Source organism: Haliaeetus albicilla, chromosome 5, assembly GCF_947461875.1.
Source record: "Haliaeetus albicilla chromosome 5, bHalAlb1.1, whole genome shotgun sequence".
Taxonomy (NCBI): Eukaryota; Metazoa; Chordata; class Aves; order Accipitriformes; family Accipitridae; genus Haliaeetus; species Haliaeetus albicilla.
The window spans coordinates 3,908,898-3,934,104 of NC_091487.1; the positions used below are offsets into that span (position 1 = coordinate 3,908,898).

Consider the following 25,207-nt stretch of genomic DNA (forward strand, 5'->3'; position numbering starts at 1 on the left):
CAAGATAACTATCAGTCCAGTAGTGGAAAGGGATTTCTTTAAGAAAGAATATGCTGTGACATGCTGTACACGGACTACAAGAAGAGGCTGATGGATCTGGGCTTGTTCACTCAGAGGCTAAGAGGGGATTTAATGGCAGCCTACAACTACTTTGAAGGGGACTCATAAAGAGGATCGAGCCAAACTCCTCACAGTAAGGGGCAGGAGATACAACAGGGACAACAGGCTTGTTGTGGCTTGGTAAGTTCAGATTGGACATCTGCAAAAACTTCTTTGCAGAGACAGGTCACCCAGGGCACTGTTGTTTTGTACTGCGCCAAGCACCATGTCTCAGTTTCTCTCGGGGTTGTCAGATGCTACCATGCTGGATGTAGTAAACATGCCTGGCAGCTGAATGTCCTCTGAGCCATGACATGGCCCTTAGGTCCCACATCTGGAATCACCTGCTACCTTCTTCATGCAAAAATAAAAGGGGTGGTGCCAGGCAGGCTGTGATGTGAGTAAACACACTTAGAGAAAATGAAACACGGAGGAACTTCCAAGCACCTGGAATCATCCCTCTCCCATCAGGAATGAAGCCAAAGTGCTTAACCCACAAATACCACACTAACCTTCACTCGTGGCTGTGCTAAATACTCCTAGAAGTGAAGTGTGGTGATAGGATGACAGCTCAGACGGAAACTCTCCTCTTAAATATCCTTCAGCTTCCTCAACTGTGGCCAGCTTCAGAGGGCAGGAAACTCGGCTCCTATGGAGAGGCAGAGAAACAACACGGGCTGCCGCCTTCTTCACTTTGGGGATGAAGAGACAAAAGTGCAACCTCAGTCCAACAATGCCCCAACCCAATATGACAACCGTTATGCCTCAATGACAAAAATCAGTTGCCTGGGAAGGAAGGGCAATGCCTACTCACAGAAAGGCACTGGAGATGGTTATGGAGAAGAGAGAACAGCCCTGAGCCAAACTGGTTGCTCTGAGATCCTTGGGATCCCCATTAAAAATAACAGAGAAGGAATTCCAGCAAAGAGAGAGGGAAAGTGGCAACAGATGGATGCACTGCCCGAGAACACATGTTCCCTGACATTGAAAAGCACAAAAAGTTATTAAGCTGATTTCCAAACCAGGTCTACAGTCAGATCTGACATTATTTTTCCAAAAAGGATTTCCATTACACAGGCCGTGAAGAATCCAGAACATCATCTAGCAGATGTGCCAATCTTACTGTGTGGGGACTTATTAACAGGCACTTACAACATGATGAAGCTGGTCAGTTCTTCAGTTCCCCACATGCCATCGTACATGACTGATCGCTCTCCCTTCTTGTAAATCTTGATGGCAGGAAACTGAGTGACATTCTCCTTTGTGCAAATGCCAGGCCAGTCCCAGCAGTTTACTCGAGACAGCAAAACCCCTCGAGTTCCTAGAGTGGAAAACAAATACATATAAATAATATGAAAGAAAAAAAAAAAAGAAATTATTGAAAAACAGAGCTTTTTGTGAGCTTCTTTGGATATTATCGCATATATTTGTATTAATGCTGCCAGAACTCCTATTTGCTTTGGCGTGCATCCTACAGGGCTGGATCCTAGCACTAAGAGTGAGCCCAGGTAGGCTGCCGCTGAGAAGTTGCTGGACCATTCCTGGAGACAAATGCTGCTTTGTGTGGGCAAGATGTCAAAATCTAGCCCTGAATACACAATACTTTTGAGTACAGGCTATCATCTCCCTCTTGAAATCATTCACGGATATAGCACCATTCATGCCATACACTGTTCAGCATAATAGTAACTATTTCCAGCCTGCGAATGTACTAAATACCCCAGCAGGTGTGGATTGATCCAAACAACAGACCATGGAGAGAATAAACTCAGGGAAGTGATAGGCTGCACTTCTCAGAACGGAATTCCCAGAGACATTCACATCTGGCTGGTTACTCAAAGGAACACCATGAAACCCTGAGGCAACCGTCCAGAGCATAAAAGGCAGTAAGGAAAGGTACTGGAAATACCTCAGGAATAAGGCCAAGACAAAGAAACAATGCAGGCCCTCGCTTACAGGAAAGAGGAAAGATAAAGCCTGGCATGGAGGAGGCTGATGCATTCAAGGCTTTTTCATTTATAAGCTGCCCAGTATTGAAAAGTGGCTGTTTTACCTAAAACATGAAGCCCAATACACAAGGAGCAGTTAAAAGTCACATAAATATGATAGATGTAATAGAGGCTGGCAGTCTTGATGGCATTCACCCTATCCTACTTATGCAAGCTGCCCATCTCCAAGCCACTAGCAGGTACGTTTAGGACCTTAAGAAAGAGCCTGGGGTCTCAAAGGTAAGGGAGAGGGAAAGGGAGAGCACTTGGAACTTACAGAGCAGTCAGTCCAACTTTGGTTCCTGCTACTAAAAAAGCTTTTTATGGGTCTTACCAAAGCGATAAACTCAAGGGATTCATAAGCAGTGAAACAAATGAAGGTTGGTTCCCTGCACACTCTCCATGAGCCCGAGACACTCTGCCTACAACTCCAGCATGTCCTTATCAGCCTTTCTTTCATCTGCAGGTTGGGCGATGACCAGCACACGCTGCTGCTGGTCCTCGGCTAAGCCTGTGCTAACCAGCTGGCAGATGAACCATCACCAGCTTCACTAGCCACCACCCCTTGGTTGCCAGCCTTGCCTAACCTGCCTCCTACCTGCTTGCAGGCTTGACCAAGGACAGCAGGGCTGCATACAGTCCTCAGGCCATACGTTGTCCATGCCCACTGCAGGAATGCTATATCTCAGAAATCTTCATGTCTTCCCTAAATTTCTTTCAACAGCATTCAACAGTTACATGGGAAGAATGGGATGAAACCTAGAGAGAAGTACACACACGGAGGCAGACCATTGCAAAGTGTCCTTCAGAAACCAGGGTCATGGCAAGTGATGAGGATTCCTCAAGAGTACAGTAGATCAAAACAGCCAAGCTTTCTTCTCTGCCTGTGCTGGGTTTGATTCTCATCAGTATTTTCACTAAAGGCTTGGCTGATGGAATAAAACATACACATCCAATCTGCAAATGATCCCAAGCCCAGAGGGGCAGAAAGCAATTTGAAGGGCAAAGTGTAAAAACAGCAGCATTCTGTAATGAGAAGCAGGATGCACAGATATCATCAGTGCTGCAGAAAAGAGCAAAGCTCATTCTGGGATGAACCCTCAACAGCAATGCAATAGATGGGAAGAAAATGATGCTGTTCTGTCCCAGTGAGACCTCTGCAGAGCCCAGCAAGTCAGGCTGGGAAACATGTTTTTGGGAAGGCTTAAGCAGATGAGAGAGAATCTGGAGAAATTTGGAAGACGTGCCTCCTGAGGAAAAACCCAAAGAACTGTGTTTCTTTTGATTGGAAATTGCCTGGAAGAAAGAAACAATAAAATCTAACAATATGCAAAGTCTGCTCTGGAGGCGACAGTGAGATCACTCTGTTGCCAGCTGGGCAAGGACAAGCAACAATCCATTCCCAGGTGGGGAGGTTTGACCAAATATTAAAACAAGCTACTGAGAACCAAGCATAGCTGAATCTTTTTGGCGGAGAAGCTGCGCAAGGGTTTTAATCACAGGTTAGAAATGTGCCTGCCAGGGATGGGTAAGGCATCTTCACAGACAAGGGTGAGGCAGACGTGACCTTAGCATGGGTTCCTATCCCCAATCCCTATGTCCTTGGCATCCTGCTGGACCATTTTCTGCAATCCTCATTTTAGGTTCTGCTTTGCAGCTCACATAAGGAGTTTGCTGCTGTTCTGCCTTGTGTCAAACTCATGTACAGAAAAAGCAAGCGGCAGCACGGAGCTAAGGGTCTGCAATTCCACTCAGACAGTCAGGAGCTGTCAAAACACTCCCTGAGAGTAGAAATGGTTTGTGTCATCCTCCAGGCTCTGAAATAACATCTTAAATTAAAAGCCTGCCCCTGGATTTATTTCACACCTCTGATCCAGTATAGCTGGTTCTCATCATCTCTTACCACATAATCTTGTGTCTTGCCCAATTCTGAAAAATAATGACATGGAAACAGGGCTTTGATGTGTCATTAAAATTGAGTTGCAAGGCTGCTCTAAGGTCCCTCAAATATGAGTTTTAGTGTTTGGATACTACCTCGGGGGATTACGTATCAAAAGTGCTCCAAAGGAGCCCCATCTGGCCTGAGGAACACCTTGTACAGGATGATCACTCTCCCAACACAGTCTGCACCATATTATTAATTACTAAATGAGCATATTATTAATTAGTGAACGAGCAGCAGTTTCAGGAGTTGAGTAACTCAGCAACAGGTTGTTCAGCCCTGTGGTCACTGTTGAGCTGCTGGATGGGAAGGAAGGTGAAAGAGAAACCCAAGACCCTACTGTTTCGTGATTTTAGGTGCTACTAAAACTGGCAACAGTGAGAACCTCTGTCCTAGGGGTCTTATAAAACCAGGACGAGAAAAATCATCAGTGCTACAGGGAACAAGAAAAATCAACAATCCCTTAAATGTCTAATCCTTTGGAGGGCAGGACTGGCATTAGAAACAGCTCACTTGAGCTGGTCCAAAGGCTACAACATGAAAGAGAAGTAAGTTATGTATGAAGTGCTGCACTTCAAGAGGAGGAATCCCATACAGAATGGGAAACGACTACCCAGACAGCATCACATAATAGACTCCTAAATCCTTACTTCAGATTTAGGTTCCATGAATATACATTGCTAAATCACACAGGTGATTTTCATGCCTTTGAACTACAACTTCAGACGCCTGTCTTTGGAAGTCATTAGACAAGAAGACTCCACAAGCACAGAAGAGGGAAGCAGAACTGTTTTTCATCACGGTATATTGCTTTTCTTAGATACCAGTTTTCTCTCTTCTTTGCAAAAAAGGCCACACACCTAAGAAATGCTCAGCACTGTCTCACCTTCACATCCTCTTCCCCTGTCCCAGGGGTACTGCTTCCATAAATTCACATCTTGCAGATGAAAACAAGACCTGCAGCAGTTAGCCCCAGTGGCAGTGAGAATGGCATGCTCTTGCTGCAAGAGCAGAAAATGTGCTCAGTTCAGCAAGACAGAGATGCTTCTCTTTATGTCTTGCTAGATTGGATCTCTCCACAAAGGGAAAACACTTGGGGGGCTATAAACTTAATTTTGTGATGATCTGCTGAACATCTGTTACTGGATGATTCACAGGGTCATTCCAGTCTCCAACCTCCCCCATGCCCTTGATCTCATACGGCCTATTCTCTGTGCCATTTTGCACAAAGAATTGGCATCAAAAGTGGGACCTGGTTCTGCAACTCAAAATGTGCCTCTAGAGTGAGTGATTCATGCCTCAGACAGCTGGTCTTGGCTTTTCAGCCCTCAGGAAGAAAGCTCCACCCCAGAGAGCAGACAGAAATACCAGCGCTTCTGGGGAAGCTGAGAGATTGCCCCAAAGCCATACCCCATGTTTTATTCTCAGTCCTGCATAGCTCAGGATCTTCTTCCCGATCCAGACTTCTGTCCCTTGCACCGTATCTTCCCTCATCCTGGCCATCACTGAGACGCCAGGGACCCCCATCCTTTTAGGTCTTCCACCTCCCCTGGTAGCCCGCCTGTGACTGGGTGTCCCTCAGCAGCAGAGACAAAGGATCTCTAGATCTCCTAATGCAGCTGTTCTCCATCCTTTCCGAGGCTGCAGCAGGGAAAGCAGACTGGAGTCATTCCACAGGTCACATCTGGCCTGGGAGTCTTCGGTAGGACCTCACTGATCACAGAGGAAAGGCCCTGACCCCAATCAGTTCATAATCTCTGTTGAGAATCTGCCTGTGGCTGCTTCCATGTACCGAGATTGTTATCAAATGATTCAAAAAACACATGGTGAAAGCCTGGCCACACAGAATCAGCCAAGGTTTGGCCACTGGCTCAGGAAGAGGTAGGGTTTCATGCACTGACTCTCCCACGTTGCTCCTTTAGCTCGTCTGACTGCTGAGGAGTCTAAAAGAAACCCAAACCATCAACAACCATCACATCTCTAACAACAACCACCCTCTCTGACCCTTCCTGTTTATTCCTGGGATTTCAGTCCAGATCAAAGCCGCTGGTGACTTTCCCTTCATGCAAACAATGAATGCAGAACCGCTTTCATCCAAACCACAGCACTGTCCGCAGCGTTCCCAGGAGGGTTTCTTGTAAGCAGCTCCCATTGCATCTGCATCCCAGAAAGCTGGCTGGGTGCTCTGCTGCTTCTATACATGTCCCCCCTGCTGAGACCTCAGCCTGAATCCTGCTTGCACTCTGCAGGACAAGGTCCCCAGTCCCAGGGAAGTACCATCACTAGGAGAAATGAGCCTCGATGAAGAAGAAAAACCAAGGGAAGGCACCGGCCACCCTCAGGGGTGCCAGAACAGCTCTCACCCAGATCCATGCAACTTTTCCACTGGGTTGCAATGAACTGGGGATGAAGTCACCTGAGTGTCCCCTGCAGCCAGGGCAAGAAAGAGGCACCTCTGGAGGAGATTGAGCCCATGTAAGAGTGATGGATGTGCCGAAGAACCCACCTCTCTTCACTAACCGTAGAGAGGGATGGGGCTGAAGACCTGGGTGAAGCTGAGTTGGGGCTCACACTGCTCAGGAACTGCTCAGACCCTCTTGAAGGATCTCTCCCTCCTGCCTTTACTACCAGACTACCCAGTGTGTGCTGTCTTTAAGTGTTGCTGATTCTTCACTGTCACATGTTATTTATGGAGTTCTGTGGCCGCCTGCGAGACTTCCCATGTAATTAAGCCAGTCTCCAGGCCCTGAAGGCACCATCATTGTAAATTCTTTCTCTGACACCATCCTGCCCTGGTAGATCTGGGCCTGCCCACACCTGTCTGTCACACTTTCCACCAAAGCCGGGGCCAATTACTGCTCCTTTCCAGATCAAGTACTTCTAGGGACAGGAGATCTGATGTGCCACCCAACACATTGATTTGCTGTGCAGCATGTAGTGCACCTCCTTGGTCTGTGCAGGACCTAACACTGAGGGGTACAAACAGGACCCTGTTTCCGTGACGCAGGCTACAGTGCCTGCTGTTTGCCCCTCCTCGCTCCAAAGCCCACCCTGTGTCACCCACTGCTGCTGGTGTTCTACCCTGGCCCTCTCCATACTCTTGGGCATTCATCACATAGTCACTGTGCCCACCAACATCACCATCATCATCATCATCATCATCATCATCATCCATCACGCTGTCACTGGGCCCACCAGCATCACCATCATCATCATCTATCACGCTGTCACTGGGCCCACCAACATCACCATCATCATCATCTATCACGCTGTCACTGGGCCCACCAACATCACCATCATCATCATCATCATCATCATCCATCACGCTGTCACTGGGCCCGCCAACATCGCCACCACAGCTGCAAGGCAGTTTGGGCAGCTGGTGTGTACCAATTTACACCAGCAACATAGGGCAACTGCAGAAGGCTGTATTCCCAGTCCCAAGACTTTATAGAGGCACAAATGGACCGCAAAGATCCCTAAATAAGAAACAAAGGACTCTTCCTAAGCAACCTGATGTGGGTATGCCTTCCTCAAGAGTTTGAGGGGAAAAAACGAGTCTATTCTGGGTGAGGGAGTGAGGTATCATCGGTATCCTCCCAGTCTTCTGGTTCCTACTGCCAGGGCAGGTGCATGCCAGCTGTAAAGCACTCAGACCTGTGGCACCTTACCTTTCAGGTGATCGGCCACCTCGGTGTAAGACCGCAGCACTGCCAAGGACACTGCCTCCCCTGAAACACAAAAGAAGAGACACAGCCCTGAGGGACATACAGGTGACAGACCAGCCCCACCTCGCACTCTGACAATGTCATGTTATGATTCTCTGCATCCTAAGGTGCTTCGAGCTCTGAAAGACTTGAAAGAAATTAGGGAAATCGGACTTTACGCTTCTGTGCAGCAGACAGCAACCACATTGTCTAGGCTATCCCATGAGCCCATGCTACCACGATTTACCCTCTTGTCCTACATTCGGTCCCTGTAAAATGAAGGTTAAAAACCTATGAACATTGATATCTTTATACTGAGAGATACTGTCTTCACACAGTATCAGTCAATGAGAAGAACTGATTTAATCTGATTGCTAACAGTGGGTAGAGGCCCAGGAGGCACAACACAGCACTTACTTACTTATCATTTAAACTTGTCTACAGCATCACCACATTATGGAAAGGATGGCGAGCAGCGCAAGCTTAGAGAAGGGACAACCAGGCCACATTTCATACTTACAGCTGGCATAAAACAGCACCACTGTCCGGGCAGTCTCCAAGAGGGCAGCGTGGAAGGTCTCCTCCGTCAGGGCACGGATCTGCTCCAGGGGCAGCTCTCGCTTCTTGTCCCTGGAAACTGCTTCCACCACCTGATCATCCTGAATGTCTGCAAGGGACCCACAGCCGTGCATGAACTCAGGTATGCACGCAAGGCAGAGGGAACTGCAGCCCCCTTGTGCCACCCCATCAGCCACGTTTTTGTAAGCCAGCACCTCTCAGCAGAGACATGGTGACTGTCAGCAGGGGGGTAACTGCCTCGTATGGGGGAGTAGAGGCACAGACACACATACAAACTCATTGAAACGCACTTATGCCATCTCACACCAGTTGTGCCCTCTGATTTGAACACTATTCTTTAAGCATGTTGGCTCCTCTAGGATCCTGTGTCACTTCTTTTGGAAAACAAAACCAATTTTGTATGGAAAACAAATGCATCTTCAAGGACACATTGCAGGGGCCAGTGTTTTCTCCCTGGGGAAGGCAAGTCTGGAACAGCTTTTACAAAAACATGTCTCAAACGTTTCCAAAGGGACTGACAATTCTAAGGCTCTTCTTCTGATGCTTGAAGAGGAGACAGTGTTGGGTGCACTTTAAATCCCTCATGTCTCTGAAGCTGGATGCATTCAAGCAGAAGCACCCGTGAAACTCATGCAGCACTTCTGCAACTGTTCCTCTAACAGCTGCTGATTTTTCTCCCCGGTGTTTCCCCTAAAAATTATGCCTGTCTGTCATGAAACTCTAGTGATGTGCAGAGAATGAAAGAGCCACTTTGTACAACTGTGATGTGACTGTGATGGTTTGCCTTGGATTTGCAAAAGTATGCTCTAATGCTTTAACATATGCCTGCATGTCTCTAGCAGATGCTGACTGCATGTCCTATCTGATGACAATCAGCTTTTCACTGTTTAGTTGCGCACCTTGATTGTTATTCTCTTTTTCACCCTCATCTTCCTCCTCTTCCTCCTCCTCATCCTCCTGGATTTGTTCGACCTTGCTCTTATTCTCCACCAGGGTTATAACTTCATCAGTGTCTTCCAAGACCAGGTATTTGATTGGCACTCCCTAAAGAAAACAGAATAAATCAGTGGGAGCAAAACATCACCCTGAGCCCACTCTGTCTGCAAGCCAAACTCAGGGCTGATGGGGCACCATCACCCAACTCCTTATTTTTGGGGTATGTCAACAGATTCCTAAAGCTGCCAAACAGGGGAGCTTCTGGGGTGCATTTTTTTGGCCTGGTTTCACCTGTGCATGAGTTTTTCTCACTCCAGACTGACGTTTCCTTGCAAGGAAGTAATTGTGGCTATGTGGGATCCTGTGGCTGGAGTGGTGAAAGCGAACACCAGCTCCACCTCCCAGCATCTGAACATGGATCCACTGCTGCAAGGAAAAGCCCAGTGGCCAAAGAGTGAAGGAGAGGGGGGAGGTACAGGGTCCCCTCGGCTGTCCCCCCTCTAGAAGGGTCAGGCTGGGTCAGAGCAGCCCATCACAGCCTGAGAAACTGGCACAAAAAATCCTTTATCTGATGGAGCTCAACCAAGAAAAGTGCTCCCAAGCGTACACGGGCTGCCAGTCCATGGAAAGAAAAGAGCAAAATGTGTTTCTCAGAAATGAGACCTTGTCGGCTTAAAACCAGTTCTGGCACTGTCTCAGCAAAAGGCATTTCAGAGAAGATGAATTTTATAATGAACTGAGAGAAATGACAAACTGCTGGCACCTCCCATTGTCTCTAAGAGGAGAATCACAACATGCACATCTCTCACCAGGGCATGTGAAGCCCTCAGGGGATGCTCAGGTTCAGGTCTGATCCTGTATCTTTGCAATCATAAGTGTGACAGTTCATGTAATCTGGGGCAACGTGTGCTCCCTGGCATTTGTCGGCACCAAATTCCATCTTGCCTCACAAGCTGGGTCAGGTCCCTCCAGAGTTTAGCTCATCTTGATCAACCTCATTTCACTTACACTCTGTCCTTTTCCCAGATCACTGCCAGAGGAATTCAGTTACATCAGTTCAGCACAGACCTGTGGTTGTTTGCTCTTAGTTTCACACCCATTTCCTCTCCCATCTTTTGAACGCCTTTCCTAAGGGGACAAGGGCCTTTAGAAGTCCAAATCTTCAGGGAATTTGCACTTGGACTACTACCGTAGGTAGTTCACAACCTTGTGTTGCCTTAAGGTGTAGTGGAGATGTCACCCTACGTTTTGAACCCAAAATAAACTCAGTATTTTATCTTTACCAGCAGGCACAATTGCTCTGCAGTACCAACCTCAGGCAGTTCCATCGTGCATCTAAGGAAAGACACTTCCCCTTGAGCTTCTGGGAAGGCTGTCACGTAACAACAGAGCTCAGCATTACCCCAACACCCCTCGAGAGCACCACGCCCAGATATGGAAATAAGAGTTGTACAATAAAGAAATCCAGCATCTAACCTCATCTGGTGTCTTGAGAGCAATGTTTGACCGGAGCAGAACGTTCAAATCTACGAGGTCCCTTCCAAAATACAAAGTGAACATCAGATGGTGCTATGTGCAAGGTCACACCCCCATTCAGCCTGCCTGGCTGGCAAGCCCACCTCTCTCTGCAGCACCATGTCCTCACAGAGTCGTGCTTCAGGGCCCCCGAGAACTTGCAGGAACACAGAATCAATGTCAGTGGTGGAGAAACAGCCTCCAAGTGACCTTCCAGTGGGACTGCACTGTATAACGTGCCTATTTCGCAAGGGGCTTGGATTCCCTTTCTGTGATTCAGGTCTTTGCTTCTGCACTGGTAGCCACATCCCAGTGCAGCTGCCCTGCTGGTAGACTTCAGCTCATCAGTAAATGCAGCCAAGAAGTGCCTCAACAAAGGGAGGTACCATGATGGCAGAAAGCTGGAATAAGAGAGCCCACACCCATCCTTCCTCTACCTCCTCCCATTTGCACAGCTGCCAGCAGACATCCCCAAAGGCTGTGCAACCATGCCTACAGGGGCTGCACACCTCCTTTGGCAAGAAACCATGGAAACATTTGTAAACACAAGCCAGTCTGGTGTACGCAGGCTGCTCCTGAGCCCATGGAGCAGAGATAAATAGCTGGTCAAGCGTGCCTCCTGTCCTCCTGGGGAACAAGTGTGCTGGTGTAACTCAGAGAGCCCTCGCTGATGGAGGAGGCATCGCTTACTGAGCAGAGATTCCCATCGCATCCCAGCACCCAGGCACCCAGCACCCACAGTCCACCTCCTTTACTGGATGTCCTTCTGCCCTTAACTTGAGGGCAAAATACAAGCCTTCCATCTGTGCTAAGCTTCCTTTCCAAAATGTCTCTTAGTCTGACTGTTTTTCCACTTCTAAGTCAGCAAGAGACTCAAACATTTCTACACTTCCAGCCAGTCTGAAACCAAACTAATCTTATTCTGGACAAGTCCTTAAATGTGACGCCCTCTCACAGGACATAGCCTAGTTTTACTGTTTCTCATACAAATGTGAATAAGCCCACTGACTATCATCCTGGCGGTGGAGAAACTGAGCTTAGAAACACCACAAAAAGCAAGGAGAACCCCAAAACACCTTAGAGCAAATACCTGGACAAAAGGGCAACTCCTGCTTTTCCCAAGAGCTGCCAGGCCACAAACTCTGCTGTCCTCCTGTCAGCCTCATAGGTCTCTTTCTGGCTGAGGATGAACACAAGTGGTAGCCCAAGCTGTAAGTGAACGGTGGAAACCTTCTCTGGGTCTTCAGTGACCTCTGTCTGGAGAAGAGACATGGTTATACTGCAGCACATCTCCACACCATTGAAAGTATCTCAGCTCTTCTTCTGCACAGCCCATGTCACCATGTGTTCCCCAGCCACAGAAATAAGGACACCCTCGAGAAAAAGCCTCCAAGCCCAATTCTAAAACATCCATTGAAGCAGAACCCACACAACTCCTGTTAAACTGTTCCAACCTGCCATGACCCTCCCTGTTAGAAACCTGGCCTTTATTATGCATGTTCTTTGTGACTTAGCAACTCCAGATGTCAAATCTCCATTAATTTTTATTTACCTGGCATCCATGCCCTGGGGCATTTTGAGAACCCTGGCCGCAACATGCAAGAGCTGGCATCCTCTCCCTTCCTGCCTTGGACATGCTGCTTCATGAGAGCATGGAGCTGCTTAACGAAGTGCCTTCCTTCCATGGGCCTAACCCAGGAGGCTGGCTGAAGGAGGCACTTCCCAGCTCATCTCCTCGTCCTTTTGGCTGGGCAGAGATGCCACCAGTGGGAACTGGAGGCCTGCTGAAGTTCACTGCCCCGTGGGAAGAGGAGATGATAGGAGGGAGCCTCCAGTCCCTTGTGCTCACCAAGGCTTGAATGACTGATATCAGAGTGCTGAGCCTGCTGTGGGGAGCCTAGAGGAGCAGCTAAGGACTTTGGGTTTGTCTAGTTTGGAGAAAAGGCGGCTGAGGAACGACCTCACTGCTCTCCATACTGAGAAGAGGATGTGGAGAGGGAGGTGCTGAGCATTACTCCCTGGTATCCAGGCATAGGACACATGGGAATCGTTCAAAGTTGCAACAGGGGAGGCTTTAGACTGGAGTTTAGGAAGAATTTCTTTACTGAGAGGGTGGTCAAACATTGCAACAACCTTCATATAGAGGTGGTTGATGCCTCAAGCCTGTCAGTGTTTAAAAGGCATTTGGACAACACCCTTAATAACATGCTTTAACTTTTCATCAGCCCTGAAGTGGTCAGGCAGTTGGACTGGATAATCATTGTAGGTCCCTTCCAACTGAAATAGTCTAGTCTGTTCTACTGTATTCTGTTCTGTTCTATTCTATTCTATATGCTCCAGTGAAGTCTATCTTACTCTATTCTAGGCTATTCCACTCTATTCTACGCTATTGCACTCTATTCTATGCTATGCTATGCTATATGTTCCAGTGAAGTCCAAGGGGCACCTCCACCCTGTCCCCACTCATGGTGCTTACAGACAACTAGAGGAGCATACATTGGTGCCAGGGCTCCCTGGGAAGGTCTAGGCAAGCAGAACCGGGCAAGGGAGTATCGCTCCCATCCAGCCCCATGCCTGTTCCTTGCTTGGACCCAGCCTGGGAGCTTTGCCATTAACTTCATGGAGAAGGGGCAGATTCTCATGCCCAGCTTTGCCTTCTCCTCACACCTCCCTCATCCTCACAACCACCCCAGCTGCCCTCATTTCCACAGCCCAAGTGGCTCCTCTTTCCCAGTCATACCACCAGAGGAGCCCCCATGAGCTTGAGGTGCCTGTGGATGTTGAGCATTGTCAGAGCCTGCTCCATGGCCGTCCTCCTGCAGGGCTGTGCCAGGTCCGTGGTCCGCTGGCAGTGGCAGAACAACAGCCGGGCAGAAGACACATCAGGCTCATCATTGCTGTGGGAGAGAAAACAAAAACCGTGCTGAGCTAGGCATTCACCGCAGGGTTTTAAAATGCCCTGACAGAATGACCATGTTTGTTGACATGTTTTACAGGGCAGATGATCCTCAAGTTCAGAGTTTGGCAGGCTTGTGGGACCTCTTCAAGAGCCCCACTACTGACAGGTACAATTGTGTCCAGGTGCCTTTCAGAATTGTGCTGAACATCTAATGAAGCCCCTGGCTCACCAGGTGTAAATGACCCCAACTCCAGAACAGTTGGCCCAGCTCGAGAAGGACACAGATTAAGCTTTTCTCAGTGGGACCAGCCATGCCACTGCAGTGGAGACCCTGGCAGGAGGACGAGAGCTGAAGTCTACAGCTTTGCTCATGTCTTTTACCTCACTGGTGACATCTTACAGACTGTATAAGGAACATTCCACCTTTTGAATAGCATTGGTTTTGGCTGTGCCAAAGGAAGCTGTGAGATGGAGTTCCCTGGATGGTTCCCTGATTAGTTGTTCCTGCTCTGATACCATCACTGGTGCTGGCCTGTGGGTTAACTGTGGGAAGTCACAGTTCCCACACACCCATTCCTCACCTCTAAAACAGCAAGCACCTTCTTTGTAAAGGGTTTTAAGATCTCTCTATGGAAGAGTAGAGCATAGTATTAAGACCTCAAAGCCTGCTGCCCCGTTTGGCTGAAAGCTATTCATGTTGGTGAAGCTACCACCATTTCATCAGCTAAGGAGATGACCTCCTGGTGTCCTCTGGGCTTTAAGTAGAACAAAGCTAATTCCTGTCCAAATGACAACCGTGCCACCTAGTGGCAGCCACAAAATGCTGTCCCTGACCATGATCCTGCAAGGATGGGATGGCACCTCGGGGAAGGACCACTTTGGTGCCTGCCCTGGTGTCACCTGTGAAAGCAGGCAAATCGTTGTGTAAATGCTTTGCTGAAGATGCAACATGCTATGTGATATTCCCACCTTCCTCCCTCTGTTTCCTGACTGCAGTAGGTCCCATCAGTAGCAAGTCATGTTGAAGGATCTGCCCTTCTAATGCAGCTCCTCCCGCATGGGAAGGAGATGGCCTGAGCTGGGTGGGAAGTCCCAAATACATGAGCAGTGTCTCGTGCAGCTGAACTGCAGAACTCACTGCTGCTAGAAGTTGTTGAGATGAAAATTAAAAATGAGTTTAAAAAATTCTGGTGGCTGTTAACACCATGATACAGGTTCAGCTCCCATCTCTTGAGAGTCCTGAAACCTCTGACTGCCAGAAGACAGGAGGCTGCAGGCAACACACATCCATTTCCCCATACCCCTTGGGAAGCACCTATAGCCACTGCAGAGGTAAGATATGGAGCTGGGTGGGCTTTGCTCCAACCCACTGTCGCAGTTCTTACCCTTCTCAGCTGGCCAGACTTGATCATCAAAGCACAGGGTTGAGTGTTTTAAGACTAGAACATCAGCTATATCAGCTTTCCTGAAAACCCATGGCTGAGGTTTGATCAGTCAGCTACAGAAAGGAGACAGTGGGATCTTCTCCTATAAAATCCCATTCAATGAACAGTCACAAATGGCATGGCTAGTCCCAGTCCAGGAACACAAGCAGCAGCTGGTTTTGGTAAAGCAAAACAGATCTGACTGTCCACCCTTGGCATAACATTCTGATACCATCCCAGATTTGACCTGGGAATCTGAGAAACCAAGAGTAGAGCAAACAGTGCAGGGGAACAGCTCTACCTGGTGGGTGGGTGTTTGGACATACCTGGTGTCTTTCAACAGCGTTGCCTCAGTTGTCAGAACAAACTGGTGCACAGTCCCATAGACAAAAGCTGCCTCCATCACAGCTCTGTGCTCTGGAAAGAGAAAGGCAAAACGGAATCATCTCAGCTCCCTCCAGATCTCCCTCTTCATCCTTCCCAGTTCTTATTATCAATGCCCAGGCTTTCACAAACTCCTGGTAGAAAATCATAGCTGTCTGAAGACACGCTATGAAGGTAACTGAGTAACTGGAGCTGGACCCAGTTGCTGATCCCCAGTAAACACACAGGTGGTGCATGTGAATCCATTCTACTGCATAACCAGAGATCTGCCTGCCTATGGGTTTATTTATTTTTTAAGACAGCAGCCACCGCCTTGCTTTCTCTCTCAAGTCTGTCTCTGAAAGTTTATGCTCCCAGCAAAACTTTTCTGGTGCAACTGATCCCTTTGGAAACACAGCAAGACATACAGAGGTGGAGAACCTGTGTCTGGGTGGCCCTTTCAGGTTTCCTTGATCCTCTGTTTGCAGGATTTTGGGTCAGAAACCCAGCTTCCTTGCACCTTAGTAAAAAAGGCTCTGGGAGGAAAGCAAAGGTGAAAAGCTGAGTGTTAATACCTGCTGTCCCAGTAGCTGGTACATAGGCAAAGACCATGTTCGACCTCCCTTTCAATGCATTTTCAATGTTCTGAAGATCTGCCAGTGTTTCAACATATTTAACTTCATTAAAGAGCAGGGCACTGAGGAGTCAGAAGAAAACTCATTAGCAACTGTTTTCTTTTAACAGTGAATTTGCAGCCACATAACCATGATGGAAAAACAAGGTAAAATTCCAGCTTCTTGCTGGCAGATTGACAATTCACAGCCAAGTACAGCTGCCCAGATGTGTGCTGGTAAGTCATCTCAAGGGCATAGAACTAACAGGGTCAAACCATACCAAAGAGAGAAGCAGCCTTCTGCTTGGCTGAGAGCAGCCTCTGGAATATGTGAGGTTTGTATTTATACAAAACTTTGTATCAACAAGTGAAAATGGAAAGTAAAGGATTCACAGAGATGTATCTGGTCTGTACTTACAACAAAATGTTAGCAACAATGGAGTTCACATCAAACAAGGCATCAGTGGGGAACTCTCTGATCAGCACGTTACCTCTAGGGAGGGAAGAAAGAGTATTGCCAAAGAAACTACAAAAGATTAGCTACACGTACTAATTTAATTTTCACTCTGCTGAATACTTCAGCAGAAACCTTGGGAGGTTTCACACTGAGGACAAGGCATCTACTTTGCCTGTGTTGGGCCTTTTGGGGGTACTTTTTGCTAAACCCTCTATGTCACTGCTGTCTTCATAGCGCCTCTCTTCCTCCACAGACATTTTTGATCACTGACAGTGTTTCCTTCAAACATTTGCACTGGAAAGCAGTCGCAGTGTGGTGCCCAGACAGCCCCCCTCACCTGAACAGGTAGGCTTTCCTTAATGCATTTTCTTTTACACAGTATCTTGAGACATCCTCTTTGGGACAATTCACCTAGACATCGAAAGCATGTAATTAGACATTCAGCTCCACAAGTGGCTACAAACATACAGCACTACAGTTTTCTTCCATTCAAGAGTGTAAATACAGTCTTTCCAAACCTGCTGGGAGAGAAAATACAATAAAATGGAGTCCAGAGATGGGGACTGGAGTTTGTACTTCAGTTCTCCAGCTCAGCCTGCCTTGATTTGCGTCAGATGGGATCAAGAGATTTTATGTTCTGCCCAGCATATTCAAAGTGACAGATCACTGCTTGCTTATTAAACTCAGCCTGTATCTGGAGGAAATTAAATACATACACGCACATATAAAAGCAGTTCTTATAATCTCATTACACTTGCCTAAATTTGTAATTCCCTCACCTAAATCTGCATAAAGTTTCAGCTAAAAAACCCTTTATATGAAGTACTTATTGCACTGAATTGAAAAGAAGTGAACCAACCTATCCCTCATTCTTTGCAGTTCGAGCTGGCAGGAGGGAGCTATGGAGAGAGTTGGGCACATCCCACCTGAGTGAGACGAGCGGGCTGATGCCCTCCTGTGCAGTACGCTGGGGAATTGTACTCTTCCTTGCGCCATGCCCATGGGTGCACAGCAATGGCCAGGCAACTCCACGCACCTCATGCAGCTGCTGGGAGGCCAGATTAGATCAGCCACCTAAGCCTGGTATGTGGGGTGGCCCATGAAAAAGACCAATCTGTGAGAAAAATGTGAGTAGCTAAATGTCCCCTAAACCCATGAATGCAAATCAAAGTGCACAGGTTCATCTACTGAGACTGAACTGGCAGGCCAGGAGCAGCTCAGGGCTGCCCCTGCCTGACCCACAGCACTGCTGGTCCTCTGCCTTGCTATGTTTGGAGACACAGGCACAACATCGAGCCTCTCTGGGACACAGGAACCTGCCCGTGTCCCGCAGGCAGAAAGCGTGATGCAACCCACAAGCGGCAGATGTAAGGCCAGAGCAAGGGATAAAATGGGATGCCCTGGTCTGCCACCATCTGCTTTCTTGTGGGGTGCCACTGCTGTCAGTCCCCAAGGTGGCTCTGCCCACCCTGCAGGAAGCCCTGCAGAAAGAATCTGCAGAAATAGCCTGTCCCGCTCCTTATCCCCATTTACCTTCACCACTGAAATGCCATAGTCCTGGAGGGCCTCGGCCGAGTTCTCAATCTGCTCCAAGAAGGGCTGGGCACGAGGAGAAACTGAAACACAAAACCCCCTGGTTTCCATCCCTTCCCCTTATGGATGAGGAAGATGACAGTACCTTCAGAGGAAGCACTGTCTGTGCTCTGGCATGGTAACAGCATGCTAAGGTCCCCATGCAAACATCCCTGGGACATCTGAGCAGACCTGAGCAGGGCAAACAGGGAGCTGTGGCATGCTGCCGGCAGAGGTACCTGTGGGGATTTGGCTGGGGGAGACAGTGGGACTGGGACTGGTTTTGTCAGATGGGTGCTGCTGTGCTGGGCTGCAAGTCCTCAGAGTTAGGAGCATCCTCCTGCCACGCACTGGGACAGTGCTTGACACAATATGGTTTTGCTCTTACTCAAAGAGTAAGGTATTTACTGAAACAAGACTAATTACAGGCAACAACATGAATGCCCGCAGTCTCACCTCCTTCCTTTCGGACACACCCAGCCTCCCAATGCTGATGTGGGAGCTGTGTTGGTGTCTCAGCCCACACCGATGTCTCTGGGAAACCATACCTGGGGGCCATGAAGGAGCAGAACAAGAAAGGCAAGGCCAAGGATCTCCTTCTAATTCTTGACAGCCCTTAGCTCCCCTGCATGCAAGGGATCCCCCTTTCCCTGGGAGGTACCGTGGAAGAGAAACCCAGCCCCTTTCAGGGTACAATTCCTTAGGAAGCTGGGTTTCTCTTCCATGGTACCTCGAGAAAATTAATGAAATGGTTTGAAGGAGTGTACCTGGGGACACAGCCAGGAAAGATCCCACCCCAGGAGGTCTCTGCCTGTCAGGAGCACTTGGAGCTTTGCAAACACAGATTTGCCAGCTGAGCTTGACCAGCTCTTCAAAATCACTTTGGGTTTACAAATCTCAGGAATTGCCTCTTCAGTGTTCCACTTTTGCACACACCCTCACACAAGCCTTTGCTGAAAACCCAGGCTGATGTAAATGCGTACTGTTAAATACATACCACTATGGCTGAAATAACTCAGGGATGCTCTGCCGGCTTGTAGGCTACTGAAATACTCCTGCGGGCTCAGCTCCTGCAGCAGCCTCGCACTTCCCTGCGTTGGGATGGAGGAAGCACAGAAGAGCAGGAAAAAGAAGGAAGAAACCCATCTGTCCTTTTGGGCTGACATGGCTGTTACCAGCTACAGGCATGGGAGAGTCACAACTGGGAAAAAAAATCAAAAACATATATATGTATTTTATATATATATACAAACATATATATGAGTGTCTTCTGTTTAGGTAGGTGCAGCATGATTGTAATTTCCAGATGTGACACAAACATCTCGAGGACATCATGAATTAGTCACCAGAACAGCAGGTGATTCAGACAACTGTAAAGATGACAGCAAAGGCCATTCTCTTTCCTCTGAGTGCTATCTGCAAGTGCACGGACCCTCAGTGCTTTCAGTTTAGGGCTGTTTTTCTTCCCTCCTTTTTTGTCTTTTGAGTCAAACAGAAATTACATGTACAGGCAGAAAACAGTGACAGTATCATACAACACCCCCCCCCCCCAAACTGTCTCAATTCTTGTTAAAAAGCTTTGAGGATGCCACTAGCATTATATGCGCCACTGAAAGAGGTGTTCACAAAGGGACGGGCCATATTGCTCACTTCAGACCATGCCAAATGATGTGCCTGCCCCATCTCTCTGCCATTCGAGGTTTCAGCTACACCAAAAGGGAGAGGGGTTTGTGCAAACTCCTGGGGCTTGTCATGCCTGGCTCGGTCCAGCCTCACGTTATTCTGACATCAGTGGCACAGGAGCAAAACCCATGACCCGCACCAGGCTGCAGGGCAGTCCTGGCAGTCTCTCTTCCACCCTGGGTCTCCATGTGGAGCTGGTTAGGAGAGGAGCCAAGGAAATTTCTGAGATGCTTCAGAGAATGGAGCAGAGACCAAGCGTGCAAGTCAGCTGCCAGGGTTCACCAGCAGCCCTCCCCAGGCTGTCCTGCCACAGCTGTTTAACTCGTCTTGCTCAGATTAAGGGGCTCAGGAGAGCTTCATGTGGACAGCCACCACAGGATGAGAAAACACCTTCTTCCCACTTCATTCCCCTGTTTAATACCAGGTTCCTTCACAGCCTGCTCTTCAGGTATTGGTCTTTGCTGCTGAGTGTGCTGGAGCACGGCTGGCCCCTGGTCAACAAAGAGACAAAGCCAGAGTTGAAGCCATGTAGAAGCTGTTTGCTTTGCATCATGAGCTGCAGCTGTTTTCGTTAACAAATGCCCCTGTGTCCATGGACTGTCATTCCCTTCAACACCCTGTCAGATGCTGTCAGCTTACTATCGCTGTTCTGTGATGAACCCAGACTAAAATGTTCAAAAACAAGCAGCCAAAGTCCTTTTGCTTTGCTCCAAGAGCAAGGAGTTAGTGACAGCCAGGCATGCTCAACCTTCACAGGCTCCCTCTCATGTAGGTGAGGGGTTTGGATCGGGCCTGAACAGCACAAAGGAACAAAGACAGGGCTAAGAAAGGCATGAATTTTTTTCTTTTCATCTTAAAATCTCCTGTTCTTTCCAGCTTTGGGAAGTGCCAGGCATTTCTGGTCCTTTGCCCTCCCATCTGTTCCTCTGGCTTACAGAGGGGACAGAGATTGGGGTGGGGAGGGGCAATCTTTATTAAATGACAAACTTGGCTACAGCGGGATGGAAAAATAAACTCAATTGTGGCATGTGGGAATCAGCCCAGGTCAAATGAGAGAGCTTATTGTCAAGGAGGCAAGAGGAGCAGCCTCTAACGACTCAAAGACTTCACGGCATTACACCTGGAGGAGGGTACCAGCAGTTTAAAAACACAATTCCAGCCTCTACCCAGTCCCACTCTCTCTTCCATGTCTCCTCTGGCTCTTGTAGTTTTTCTAGCATCCACCTTCTGCCCTCTCCACACCCCTGTGTGACTGCTGCTCTTCTCCTTGCACCTCTTGCCCAAAGTCAGCCCTGTCTGCCCCACCGCAACCCCTCGCTCTGTCCTACGCCCCCGCTCCTCCCCATGCCTGCCTCCCTCCCTCTGTCCCACCACCCCCGACCCTGCTCCTCCCCATGCTTTTCTCACCCTTCACACAAAAACGTGTGCTCATCCCTTCCCTACTCATGTCCTCTCACCTCTTCATTACTCCGTCTTGCCCAGCAGCTGCCCTTTGAGCCCCATCAATCCAGACTCGAATATTCAGCTTTTAAGTCATTTCCTCTGTCACCTCTTTTCCATCAGCAGAAAATTAACACCATAGGACTGGAAACAGCCAGAACCCTGTACCGCAGCCACTCGCAGGATTACCAGAGATGTGTGAAAATACCAGGGATGTGTGAACCAGCTCTGTGTCACTGCTGGGAAACCCTTAAGCCCATGGACCGTAGGGCAGCCTAGCCCAGCATAGATGGTATGCAAGACCTGGTTCATGTTTTCACTGTCCTACCTCCAAGACAGAGCCAGGCCAGGTGGTTAAGGCCACTGTAAATGGCCTAAAATGAAACCAAAGACACCAGAGACACCCAGCACAAACTCCTGTGTTGGTTATAAATTGCTTGTTCCACATCAGTTTTTGCTTGGGAATCCTGCAGAAGTAACCATGGGCTGGGATCCCTGCATTACCTCTGTGATCCCAGCTGCTTTCCCTGACACCATGCCTCACAGAGCCCCTGGCTCCCAATATTTATTACTGAGGAAGCTGCAGTACTTTTCATTCAAGGGAGCGTGATGTGGGGTGGTTTTTAAGACTCACAAGACAAGGAAGAACCACTGTCCTACTGGAATCATAGACTGCACAGCCAGCTGGCTACCATCTCCATCATCCATGGGCCTCCCTCACCTCGGGAGAACCACGACCAACCTGGACTTAAATGCCAGTGATGTAAAATCTCCCACATCCCTCAGCAGGGTATTTTCCTCCCTGTGATGAATTACCTTCTTGCAAAAACCCTACACTTTATATCTGGTCTAAATATGTTACACTGCTGCTTTCCCTTCATTTTATCTCATTATATCAGTATCTTCCAGCCTGCAGAGCCCTCAGTTGGCAAGTTTTAATTCCTTAGGTAGATGCTCCTAAACCAGGAACATTTAGGGTGCTCCTAAATGGAGTTGCTTCAACCTCTCCTGTGATGATCGACACAGATCAGGCCTTTTGTCGCAGCAGGACATTCACCCCACACCCAGCTAGTACAGGTTTTTTGGCAGCACACTCACCTGCCTTTTGTGCCCTTCTGGCAGCAGTTAATAAGTGTGCTGCCCTCCCAAGTTTGCTGGCAGAGAGGACACGTAACAGACCCCAAATCCACGTGGGGCTGCCTCAACCTCTTAGCTACAGCAGGCTAAACAGGCTGAAACACTCTCCCCAGTATGGCTGGATGCCCCAGCACAAATATACCTGCTGCCGAAAAATGCAAGGGAAAGCATAATGCTGACGGTTCTTCTTGCACTGTGGACCATGCACACAGGTTTCCTTTAGGGGATCCAGAAAAACTCCCTGAAAACCTCTCTGTTCCAGCCTTCTGCTCTGCAGATCTACATGAATCCCTCCAGCCACACGTCACTGCCCAACCAGCAAGCCCTTCCCAAACACATCCAACTTGTTTGCAGCCAGCTTGTCTGAAGATGGAAGCTGTCCCAACAGCTGTATTGTCTGCAAATTTATCTTCTCCTGAAGAGATGATAAATTGGCTCTTCAGGGCCAAAGAAAGCATCCTAGGGATCCCACTGAAGCCTATCAGGATGACACTGACTCTCCAGTGACAACCCACTATGTGAAACTGTGACCCTGCGGCCACTTCATTGCCTGGGGTGGGAGGGGTGTCCTGCAGGTTTTTAATTCATCAGAAGACCACGCAGCCCCAAGTCACATGCCTGACAATTGTTGACATATACTGCTGACAACTGTTGAAATATTGCTTATGTCAAGCAATATTTAAGTCCTTTTTTTTCCTTGGTGAGGTTATGTGTTAGTTTTATGGAATCCTATGGCTGCCCAGCAATAACCTCACTTCCTTACCAGATACCACGTTATTTTGCATATTTTTCACTACATGCTCCCCTTCCCTGCTCATCTTCAAAAAAGTGGCCAGCACCAGCCTTTTCCTAATCAGCAGACAAGTCAGGTTAATTATCACTACCCAGTTTTGCTGTAACAGAGCTCAACTCAGCTCCTTTCAAATTTTCCAAAGGCAAGTTCTTTGACCCGGCTGACTTGAATAAGGTCAAAAAGCTGCAGTTCCCCAGCATTTGGAGCCTGGACAGTGTTGAGATTGTTCTCCATCACTTTGGGATGGACCTGCAAACATGGGACCGAAATACCCGCTGGCCCTTCCCACTTGCCCCTTCTCCCCAGCAGCCTGCGGAGGAGGCAGGGGTTGCAACCTGCAACTGCGAAGCCCCTACAGCCGTGTCCCCCCATCGTGTGCTGCCGTGGCCGTGACCCTACAGCTGAGGGAAGATGTTTCCACCCGCGCTGGATGCCCTGAAAAGCCTCCAAGCCAGGCTGCGACGTCGGGACCCACAGTAAGACTCATGCACTGCTTCCAGTCAGAAACCAGAGCCTCGCCGCAGAGGTATTTATCCTGCATTTATCCACAAACGCTGTTTCAAGCCGGAGTGCTGCCAGGCCTTTTGTGCACAGGCAGGCGCACTTTTCAACCAGCAGCGTTTTAAGGACGTTGCAGATTGCTGCGTAATCAGCCCGCGGCGCAAATCCATGCCGGGGCAGCTCACGAGACCGGAGCCACATCTGGCACACCATGTCGGATGATAACGGAGCTCCAGTCTGCCTCTCCCCTGAGCCTCTGACCCCCTGCACCAGATGTGCCTGATTTTTGGTGCAAATGCAAGATACGGGCCTGCAGTCAGGGGATGAGGGTGCCTATAGGGGTGGCTGCGGTGAGCTGTGGGAGCAGCATCTCGCAGCACCGGGATCCTTCTCAAGGATCATCATCAGAGGTGGGAAACACATCGACATCAAAGCACATGCCAGCCTGTTGCCCAGTGTGCTTTGCCTCGCTGGGTTTTTTTGCAGTGATGCTCCCACCTCCTGCCACTTCCCGGAGAGTTTCACTTTCATTTTCATTTCCAGGTCCCACTTCCCAGCACCCAGTAGCCCTGCTGGGCCTCTCGCTTGCTACCCGAGGCTGTAAGAAGGACACGCTGCGGCCTTTCCCTCTGCCCGCACCGGGAGAGGAGTGCTTCGATGCCCGTGCACAGCAGACAGCCCGCAGCATCACCCACTGCTGCTGCCCCCATTTAGTCTGTCCCTGGGGACAGCCCAGCCCCCCAAATTCCCTGGAAAGCAGCTGGCACCGTGATGACGGATGACATTGCTGAGCTGCCTCCCAGATGGCTTAGGGATGTCACCTACCTGGGCGTCCCGAGCTGAAGTCCTCGTCCCTCCACCACGGCTGCTGGGAGAGCATCAGGCGTCGAGGTCTGCCCTCGGCCCCAGCAGTCCCTCACGGTCGGCGGCCTGGCTGTACGGCTGGCGAAGCTGGGATGCCAAAAATAAAGCTGGCGGATCCAGCGAAGGGATCTCTGAGACCCGAGCGGAGGTCTCTCGGTAGCCGGGGGGGGGGGGGTCTCTCTCAGCTGCCCACCTGCCTGTTAGGATCCCTGAGCTTTCCCTGCAGCCATCGGGATCGCTGCCCACATAGAACGGACGGTCTCTGAGCCACGCTGAGCCATCCCCACCCCACCAGAGACCCAACCTGCCACCTACCACAGCGGGGCTTCCTCCCGCACACCCACGCAGGCTACCGGGGGTCCCCACAACCCCCCCCCAACCCCCGACAGCTCTCAGGGACCCCTGTAGGAAAGCTCTCGGCTTCCTACACGAAGGCCCCCGGCCCTAGAGAGCTGCTAAGAGCCGATTCCCCCCCCGCAAGGCGGAGGGTCTCTGCCCCCGTCGCTGAGGAGACCCCCAGAGCCAAGGCGAGAGGGGAGGAGGGCGGGAGCGCGGGAGGCGGTGCCTCCGCCCGCCGTTCGAAGTAGGCGGGGCGGGAGAGCGGAGGGGAGGGAAGGGCGGGCGGCGGCGGCAACCCAAGAAGCGAGAGGGGAGCAAGCGGGGGCGGCCGTGAGTGACAGGCGGCGGCGACCACT

General features: G+C 49.4%; 1 protein-coding gene across 3 annotated transcripts in view; it reads right to left on the reverse strand.

Annotated features, from left to right (window-relative positions):
• TXNDC16 (thioredoxin domain containing 16) overlaps positions 1–25,080 on the reverse strand; it is a 39,510-nt gene extending 14,430 nt beyond the window's left edge. Inside the window, exons 1-16 of one of the 3 annotated variants that reach the window (XM_069783081.1) lie at positions 24,706–25,080; positions 24,474–24,599; positions 19,092–19,295; positions 18,056–18,138; positions 16,860–16,933; positions 16,484–16,558; positions 16,028–16,149; positions 15,416–15,506; positions 13,507–13,663; positions 11,857–12,023; positions 10,728–10,788; positions 9,215–9,359; positions 8,257–8,403; positions 7,701–7,760; positions 1,252–1,420; positions 612–748 (exon numbers count right to left, since the gene is read on the reverse strand). In XM_069783081.1, coding sequence (XP_069639182.1) covers positions 612–748; positions 1,252–1,420; positions 7,701–7,760; positions 8,257–8,403; positions 9,215–9,359; positions 10,728–10,788; positions 11,857–12,023; positions 13,507–13,663; positions 15,416–15,506; positions 16,028–16,149; positions 16,484–16,558; positions 16,860–16,933; positions 18,056–18,138; positions 19,092–19,260 — 1,657 coding nt within the window. In that variant the 5' untranslated portion in view covers positions 19,261–19,295; positions 24,474–24,599; positions 24,706–25,080. Of the gene's footprint in view, positions 1–611; positions 749–1,251; positions 1,421–7,700; positions 7,761–8,256; positions 8,404–9,214; positions 9,360–10,727; positions 10,789–11,856; positions 12,024–13,506; positions 13,664–15,415; positions 15,507–16,027; positions 16,150–16,483; positions 16,559–16,859; positions 16,934–18,055; positions 18,139–19,091; positions 19,296–19,744; positions 20,269–24,473 lie in introns of all 3 variants that reach the window. The other 2 variants (XM_069783082.1, XM_009928239.2) reach the window with 2 other exon arrangements.
• Between the last annotated feature and the right edge of the window lie 127 nt (positions 25,081–25,207).